The 10,066-nt window shown below is 41.9% G+C and overlaps 1 protein-coding gene across 1 annotated transcript in view; it reads right to left on the bottom strand.

The window, feature by feature from the left end:
* The window catches only part of LOC146970890 (peptidase inhibitor 15-A-like), a 194,555-nt gene extending 186,215 nt beyond the window's left edge, over positions 1-8,340 (bottom strand). Inside the window, exon 1 of the mRNA XM_085804857.1 lies at positions 8,049-8,340. Coding sequence (XP_085660983.1) covers positions 8,049-8,309 — 261 coding nt within the window. The 5' untranslated portion in view covers positions 8,310-8,340. The remainder of the gene's footprint in view (positions 1-8,048) is intronic.
* Between the last annotated feature and the right edge of the window lie 1,726 nt (positions 8,341-10,066).

The raw sequence follows: 10,066 nt of genomic DNA, 5'->3' as shown, positions 1-10,066 counted from the left end.
AATTAACTTGCCTATAACAAGGTCAATAAGTAAAGCCAATGACAAATGAAACCAATTAAAGCTAAAAATCTGACAAATAAATAGAAAATAAAACTATAGTATAACAGTGCAAAGTATTCAAAATAAATATAGTGAAAAGTGTTAACTTTTGTACAAAAGAGCAGCTATAGGCTACTGTAAAAACTATAGCTTCATCCTTTCACCACCATCCAACATCAGCAAGAAAGTTCTCAAAATCTTTGCCTCCTTGCTTTTCTTGAAGCAAAATCATCAATGACATCCTCGTAGGACACCTGTTTGCCAACCTCATGATTTATACTAATGATGGCAAGTCCTGTGAGGCGGTCTTCTGCCATAGATGATCGCAGGTAGGTCTTTATCAGCTTAAGCTTTGAAAAGCTTCTTTCAGCTGATGCCACTGTCACTGATAGGGTACAGGCAATCCTCAGGGATATCCAAAGATTTGGATACAACTCTGTCAGTTCTTTCTTGTGGACAAAGTCCAGCAGTTCAAATGCAGACATCCTGTTTGTGGGTAGCTGAGGAAGGTTCCTTATTTCCATGGCCAGCTCTCTGCCATCAATGTCAGCATCCTCTCCAATCCTCAATGTATTCTCAAGCTCCTCACATTGTTTCTTCAGTGCTTCCTCATCCAAGGCTGAGAAGTTCTGCAGCACCCCAAACTTGCTTTCAACTCGTCCAAGTGTTTCAAACCGGTCATCCAAAGATGTAATAGCAGAGTCCACTATCACATTAAAAAATGTGGTCTCTAGCCACTTCAGGGCATCCTTGACCTGTTCATCTGGTGATTCATAAGCAAAGTGCTTCTTTGTGCTTCGCAGTCTCTTCTCCTTCAGTACAGTATCCACATGCATTTCCTCACATGCATCTTTTGCAGAAGCTTGTGCAGCAGCAAAGCCATTGTCTCTGTAGCTCAAGAGATTCCTCTTAGTACTCTCCAGGAGGTTGACTGCCACATCCAGCTGCATTGTGGGAGACTGCAGTAGCTTGCTGGCTGTGTTGATCATGGAGAGGACGTCATGCCACACAACTGTGCAGATTTGGAATCTGTATGACCCAACCTCCTCTGCCAAAGATTGTGCTTCAATTTTTGTGATGGCATCTGTTGCCTTTTCCCTGACTTCTAGCAATGCATCCCTTATGCCAGATGCTTGGTAGCGCAAAGGAATGATGCTGTTGACACGACTCTCCCACCTTGTCTCACTCCAGGACTTTACAGTAATGGTCACATGCTGTTTCAAAATGGACCATCTCTGGGTAGCAGCTGAGAACAGATTGTAAATCTTCTGAACATTGCCAAAGAAACAGGTTGCATCTACAGAGTTCTTGGCAGCATCAGCCACAACTAGATTCAAAGTATGAGCCCCACAGGGGACATACAGGGCACGTGCGTTCTTCTCCAAAAGCCTTGCCTGCACTCCTTTGTTTTTGCCCTTCATGTTTGCACCGTTGTCATATGATTGTCCTCTGCAGTTACTGAAGGGAATGTTCAGTTCTTCCAGCCTGCTCAAAATTAGATCAGACAACCCAAGTCCTGTCAATTCTGGTGCAATCAGAAAGCCCAAAAAGTGCTCCCTGATCTCAGGTGCTTCTCCCAACTTCACTGTTCTGAGCACAACAGACATCTGATCCAAGTGGCTGAGATCTGGGGTACAATCCAAAATGATGGCATAATATTTGGACTGTTTAATTTCAGCCACCATTGTCTCCATAATTTTGTCACTGATGCATGTAATCACTTCATTCTGAATTGTTTTGCCTAAGTAGGTGGAATGTGAATACATTCCACTTTCAATTTGGTTAACATGTTGCCTCATGACTGGGTCAAACTTGGCTAAAAGTTCCACCTCTTTTAAGAAGTTGCCATTATTCTGACTGTGTAAAGTGTCAACAGTTCCCCTGAGACCCAGGTTTCTTTCAGCCAATGACTGAATAATGGCAATCAGCCGCCTGAGAACTTCCCTCCAGCGTTTTCGTGATGCTTCATTGAGTGACATTTCTACCTGGTCAATTGTTTTGCCTTTCTTAAGTCGAAGCTCCAGTTCTTTCCACGTGACCATATGTTTGGTGTGATCAGGGCTGTTTTAATGGGCTTTCAACAGGGATCCAATGTTCATCCAATCTGACAGTCCCTCTTTAACCAACTTCTAGCTCTTGCTGGAGAACAGTTTACAACAGAAACAGTAAACGGCATTGTTTTTCTTGGAGTAGACAAGCCAGCTTCGTTAAATTTTTTCCTCATTTACCAGTGTCCTATATGTGAAGTGGTAATGAAAACGTCTTCCATCCTGCCTTCTGGGAAAGGTGAATGATGGGTCAACCTGAAATGGCCCTCTGCTTACAATGTCTGTCCTGTCTGCATCTGACAGGACAGATGGCCAGTCAAATGGATCTACTGGTTGTGCTGCAGGTGGATCCTGGGAGGTGGCAGAGGGAACATCAGTGGATGTAGAAGGCACATCAGTTATGGCCTCTGTAGGTGGAATGTCAGAGGAGGAAGTAGAGGATTGTGGTGCCTCAGCTACGTCCTCTGCGGCCACACTCACATCAGAGGACGGAGTAGATGCCCCTGAAGCTTCCGATGATGTTCCTTCAGCAGCAGTCATGGCAGTTGATGACGTAGATGGACCTGGTGTAGCGGAGGTCGGTCCAAAATATTTCAATAACGCCCCTGAAAAAATAATAAATTTAAATATTATTATTTTTATGTACATTTATATGTTTTTATATGAGATTAAAAAAAAAAAAAACTATTTAACCTAGCTTGGAAAGTAAATGGATATCCTTAAACCTTTTGGGACAGTTCAGATATTGAATATGATATTAAAATAATAAATCAAAACACAAATTTAATGTTGCAATAAAACATTAAAACCAGACTCCTATTCATGTTATTGCTTGGCCTGTAGCTTCAACACATACTATTGATGTGATGTGTGAATGAGTGTATACCCCAAGAAACTATCATTCACATTATACACAGATGTTAATTATTGTTATAGTTTATTTTTTTCTCTTTTCAAGTATAGTGAGGGGGCTAGTGAGCTTTTGACAAAAATGTGCATCCTAAAATAAAATGGATTGACTATATAATATCACAAAAGAAGTGCTTATTTGACACATTGAACTACCTGCAAGAGTCTGTTCATAGTCCATTCTTGATTAAAAGCTGTGTTTTCACCGTCTACTTTTCACATCTCTTGACACGTGACGCAGCCAGCAGAGAGCCCTCGTCATCCCCGCCCCCAGCTGCAGTGTTGAGCCTGACTGCCCAGCTAGCTTACAGGCTAGCTTGCTTATGTATTATTACGTTTAATAACCCCCTGCTTATACTGTTGACAGTGTTGCCGACATATCGGACACAACACTTAAGTGCTCTCAGAATGCTATTTTTTACAATAGCTGCAATGCAGCGTGCTAGCAAGCAAAACGGCAGATTGCTCCAGTTAATTCACTGAGATTAAACAGTCACATTATAACATACCTTTATCTTGTGCTCTTCTCTCCATCTCCATCTTTTTTTTCTTACGTCCTTCAGCACCACTCTTAAATTTTCTTTTAGGAGCCATAATGCTGTTTTCCCAGTCAGACCAGCAAGTATAACAAGGCCAAGGGCTTAATAAAGATTGGAACGTTACATTACCCATAACGCCCCGGCTGCGGTGCCGTGTCACCATGGTTACGCACGAAGCAGCAAGTCACAAACTGACTTTACTGGTTTATTTTTTCACTCCTGTGTATTTTTCCTGTATAGTTTGCTAATAATACGTCAGTTTAAATTGATATGTTACCGTGATTTGTTGTATTGGAATAAAGAGAGGGACAAAATGCAAAACACATTGATCGTGTGGCCCCCTCTAGTGGTTGTGGCCCTAAACAACCGCATAGAGTGTTTATGCCAGCGGCCGGCCCTGGTGGAACTCTCTCCTTTTCGAGTTAAGAGCCGCTTCTTCTGCCGACACTTTTAAAAAACAGTTAAAGACGTATTTGTTCAGGCAGGCATTTCAATAAGCCTGGGGGTATTGTATTGGGATATTGTATTGTGATGCTGTACGTCTCTTCAATTATGCTGCTGCTTTGTTGTTATTTATTTTGTATAATAGTGGTATGATGTTTGTATTTTTTATGTATCTGTGAAGCACTTTGTGAGTCTTCTCTGTGAGAAGTGCTATATAAATAAAATTTGACTTACTTACTTACTTATATTAAATGTGACCAAATAGTAATATATTGTCCTCCCGCTTTCTCTCTCACGTGCGGGTGCACGCAGACACACAAACACGGGAGCGGGACAGGTCGCGCTGGAAGCTGTCGTATTTATTGTCTGATGTCAATAAAGATATGTCAGGGAAAAAAGTGATTGTAAAGTCATTGCAAAAATAAGTAGCCTGTTGCAAATACGCGCCTGGTTCTTATAAACGCCTGGGGTCCAAGTTGATTTACTAGTTTCACTAGTTGTACTTTGATTACATTTACATTTACGGGTACGAACGGGTAATGTCTCCTGTTATGCCTGTTACCTGTGAAAAAAGCGGTTTTGTGGGATGTAAACAGCCTAAACAGCATAAGCTCCATCAGCTCCCATATGCTGCTGTGGTGATGTGGGGACAGACAGAACTACTGCATAACAGGAGCAATTAAAAAGAAAATCTTCAGATTCATTCTTTTAGACCTAAAATATTAGGAAACTATAGCCCCTGGTTGAATTGTCCTTTGAAGAGGAACTATGCAGGATTTGTAGTATAACTATGCTACAGTCTTTTTCTGTTAAATGGCATGAAAAATCAGAAGGGCATGTTAATGCGATGTTCTTACAGATTGTTCTATATAAGAAGCTTTAGATCAAACCTACAAAATAAAGCTGAGGACAAAACAATTGAATAAATGATTGAATTGATTGCAAGACACAATGACACACTGATGTAAAAAAAAAAAAAAAAAAAAAGGAATACATCAGGCAATGCCAAGTATCCACCTTTTCTGAACGTGAAAAACGTAAGCCGGTTTTGTTCTTCAGGTTGGAATTGTATGTTTACGTTTCCAGGTTTCAGTAGTTGCGGTAAATGCATGGATTTTTTTTTCATTGAAAATCTGTAAAACACATATGTAGTTCATCATGCAAGCTTTTAACAATAGATATCACACAAATGGACATCCAAGCCAGCGTTAATAGATCCATGCATTTACCGCAACTATGACAACTATTGAAACCTAACGCAAATATACAATTCCTGTATCTGTAACACATTTCAGAATGAAATTTTAGAAAAGATGTCAGAGGTTTTTTTCGGTTATTGCAGATGAAACAAAAGATCTGAGCAACTGCCATTAGTACTTAAGTACTACTAAAATGGTGCAGTTAATGAGAGCTTTTTAGATTTCCAGAGACCTAGGGAACTAGATGCAGCAGGACTCAGTGTCTGGAAAGATATGGCCATTTGAGTCTAATCTTGTAGGTCAAGGTTACGATGGGGCAGCAGTGATGTCTGGGAGATGCACGGGTTGCAGCAAGGATTAATCAGGATCATTGCAATACACAGTGTCTCCACCTCGTTATTGACGATTCAGTGAAAGCAGTATCTGAGGTTGATATATATATTTTTTTTTTTGCATTGTTTCAAAAATTGTATGTATCTGGCTTGTATACGTTCATGAAAAATGGATGTCAGTTCAAAGACACTTGAGCAATACGAGGCTGGCATGTAGGTACTGTGCCTGCAATCAATCAATCAATCAATCAATTTATTGAGAACATATCTGATATTATCATGCCTGTGTTAATCCTGTGTTGGTTATTTAATAAGTAAGTAAGTACTTTATTTATATAGCGAACGAATACACAGAGTGCTTCACAGCGTACATAAAAACCATAATACAATAAATAACAATACGCGAATAAAAATAGAAAGTACTGTGCATGTTACAAAGGGACAGCAAAGATGAAAACAGAGGAAAACATCATGTGGCACTTGACCGGCACAAGGGGGTCAAGCCAAAACAATGTTAAATGAGAGGTGAGTCACACCCCACACCACCTAACACCCAAAAGCCCTTTTAAACAAAAGTGTCTTCAGTTGACCCTTAAAACACTCTGCCGACTGGGCAAATCTTAGCTCCAGTGGGAGCACATTCTGGTTGCCCCTGTTTAATTTTCTCCCTATGTGCACCATCCCCTGAAAAGCTACAACTGGCTGTGCAGTCACATGACACCAGTCCATCCAGTCCGCGGCATGGAAGCGACAGGGAGGACAGCTCTGACGCTGTACTCTGCCGTGTACAGTAATCCACTGCTACGTGATTATTGCTCCCGCTGCTTCAGACCAGGCCCAAATTAAAGCACTATGGGCCCCGGAGCTAACCACTTTTTCAAGGCCCTCCATGCCACCACCACCAGGAATACATAACGCAGTAAGAACACTTAGAATAACTCCTACTCTGATTCGACTCAAGGAGCGAGGTGTGGAGCGAGGTGTGGTTAATATACTAATGTATATACGAACAGATGTGTTTATTCCCACCACAACAAGAGTGAAATCCATTCAAATCCCCAGTTTAATTAACATTATCAATGTGTGCAACACCTTCTCATCACAATCCATGCCATCTACACAGTTATCAGCTGTTATTAAAACCCAACTCATCAATAACAGAATCGCGATATTGGACCACCAAAGTTGTTGAGCCTCTCCGGTACAGTTATCCATCACTGCAGTTGAATTAGCCGCTAAACTGCTGGACGCAAAAACCGAGGGGGCGACTGTGTTTACAATTCACGAAAGCAACGTGAACGTACGTGCCGCTCACACTGAGTTATGCAATGAAGCAGCGTAGGTTAAGAGGCACAGGAGCTCTTTGCCTCTCCGAAACCCACTCAAGGCAGACCAGAACAATATTGGTCACACGTACAACACATAAAATAACAATCGTCAGGGGGCCGTTGCTCTCCTTGTCATCAGTGTTTGCAGCTTTGAAATATCCCATGAGCAGCATTTTTTTTTTTTTTTTTTGGCGGGCATTGCAGTGGGCCATTAGCCTGATGCATCAGCCGCTTATTTCATTACATTTCAAAAAGCGTCTGAACACGAGCCATAGGGATTCGTTTGCTTCCGGGAGGCGGTTGCTTACATTTGCTTCAACTAATCGCTGCTGCTTGGTGGTCACGTGTGCTATACACCGGTTAAGCTCATAGGTTAATCTTGAGCGCTTGAGTTCAACGTCATCGCCTTCACTTACCCGTCTGTTCGCTGATTGGTCCGTCCGCTCTGGCGGACGGAGCAAACCGAAACGCATTGCTAGTGTCCTGACTACATTGTTGAGGCAAATGAAATTTGCCGGAACCAGTAGGCGGCGCTAGCCTGGCTAGTGGGCCATCTCTACGTCGTGTTTTTTTTGGTTTTTTTTCTCACTTCATGGTGAGAACTTTTTCTCTTAGCTCCCGCTCTTGCACCATGTAGCACACCTGTTTGGTGGGCAGCAGTGAAATGGGTCTCAGCTGAAACACTTTTCCGCTGCACACGTTCCGGACATTGTTCTTCACCAGCATATCATAACAAAAATAAAGACTGGTTTTCGGTATGAACCAGTATACCATACAGCCCTATGTATAGGGTATTAAAATAGATTTAATTTTGTGCGTCACCATTCTACGGTCTATGCCACCCACCCACCCCCACTGCCGCCCCAAGAAAAACATTCTAGACACGCCCCTGGGATCTGGTAAATCCAACTGTAACACACAGGGATGAGTTGTGACTTCTCTCTCTCTGCCTCACAAGTTTTAAACCCTTGATTATTTGACAAACTATATGTTGTGTTATATCATACCTACTTTAATATATATTGTATATTTTTTGGGTGTCAAGGAAATTCATGAAATCAAGTTCATATGGCTGATATGTTATTGAAAAAAGCCTAATGTAATTTACAGTAATCTCGTTCACTCACACACACACACACACACACACACACACACACACACACACACACACACACACAGTATATCTATGGTCGCATGACTGTTTTCTTACCATGTACTCCATGTTTGCAGCGGGCGGGAAGACGCTGGCTCTGACTTGGTTGTGATAATCCAGGATCGCCACCATGTCGCTCTGACTGATGAACCGTTTCCGTCGCGTCCTGTGAACCTCGGCCGACGAGTCCAGTTTCATCACAGGGATCGAACCAGAGCCGGGCTGGTTCTGTAACTGCGGCGACCCGGTGAAGTTTACAACTCGCCCGCTGACACCGCACAGCAGAACCGCGCAAAACAGAAAATAAACATCCCTCATGTTTACTCTTTTGTAATAATCCGATATGAGGTGAAATAAAAGAACTTGTCAGTGATGGTCCAGGTCCTGGAGCAGCAGTGAGGCTGAGAAGATGCTCTGCGCTGTGCTTTCGAAGGTGACCGGGTTCAGCCTGCCCCCACTTCTTTCAAAATAAAACACACACGCTGGAGGGGTAAATAAAAGTGGAATAATATGACATGACTCAGAAGTCGTTTGGGAAACTTTATAGTAGATTAGACAACCACATTCCTCCTGCCCAGAGTGTAACTTTATAACCTGTTATCTCTGCTCTATTGAAAGACAATTATGTTTACAAGTACAATATGTTGGAGACCTCAACCAACCACCTCTATGTCTCTTATAGTCACTGATTGAAAAGGAGAACCAATCAATTTATCAAGCTTATTTGTGAAATTATTGTATCTTTATTTATTTATTTTACTTTCTTTAAAAACGTCTGCTAGTTGCCAATTAAATCATTAATACAAACATTAAAGGTCAAGTGTGTAATAATTGGCAAGGTCTATTAGCAAAATCTGAATATACTATTCATGAATATAGTTGTATAAGTGTGTAATCGTTATAAAATGAAATTTGTTTGGTTTTCGTTGCCTTAATTATTCTTTTATATATACATATAGCAAGTTCAAGTATCTTCATTGTACCAAGACAGGGAAAATGGGTTTGCAGTCAGGAAGATACTACACAAAGAGACATTCAAACACAATACACAAATGGGCAGCAACAAATAACATGGAACATATCATGGGAAAATTAAAAGAACCTGTTGTAAGGATAAAATATGATTAAAAGTGCCTGTAATATATAAATAAATAAGCAGCATGGAACATAAAGTGCAGATGCAAGCTAAGCAGGTTACAGCCTGAAAAATCTGTTCAAGTAAACATATCAATTTGTTACGTTATTCAGCAACTGAATGGCAGTGGGGATGAAGGAAACCTTAAACCTCTTAACTCATTGAGTGCCGTGCTCCTTTCCAAAGTTTTAGTCAAGTGTACCGGCAATTTAGACCATTTTTGACGATTTTTGTAGAGCCATAGTGTATTCTATATTATTGCCACCAACACATACTGTGGCTCATTTGAAAGGTGAAGCTTTATGCTTCAAATGGCCACAAACCGTTTGTTTCTACATGCCTCTGTTCCTGAGAAAAGTCAAGCTAAACATGGCTGGGTTTCACCAAAATCCCTCCTTTTTTTCTTGAAAAGGAGATAGAGCGTCTTTTATGAAAGGCGCTCTGTTTGTGCCTGTCGCTCTTCTGACACTTGCATTTCTGGATCAAAGGGCTCGTGTAAGATAAATATATACAACAAATGTTGTTCTATTCACAAAACCACCATCAGGGGCGTTGGGGGCGCCACTAAACAACAATAACACAGACGCACCGTGCCGTGGCACAGCCTCTCGCCGCAGAATGTGATGGTCTCTCGGCCACAGCAGGTCCGGAACACCGGTCCCACCAGTGGTTGCGGTCCGTCTGTGGTACGGGTCGGTGATGCCGGTCTGCTTTGACCGAGGGATCATCACATTTTACCACGGGAGGACCTTGGGGAGGACACGGTGTTGCTCCAGATGAAGACCGGACTGTCGGCTGAGAGCTTCCTGTTTCGGCTCCGAGCTGCTGGAGCCTCGCAGGTGAGAGCGGAGCAGCTGCGCTGCATCCACATGCAGAACTCCGTTTGCAAAAGCCGTGTTATGATAAAAACTTCCAGATCATGAGCTGTCATGAGTTTTTG

Source organism: Trachurus japonicus, chromosome 17 (genome assembly GCF_045865225.1).
Source record: "Trachurus japonicus isolate A0001 chromosome 17, Traja_1.0".
Classification (NCBI taxonomy): Eukaryota; Metazoa; Chordata; class Actinopteri; order Carangiformes; family Carangidae; genus Trachurus; species Trachurus japonicus.
The sequence above is the reverse complement of the archived record's forward strand: the minus strand, read 5'-3'. Positions and strand labels throughout refer to the sequence as shown.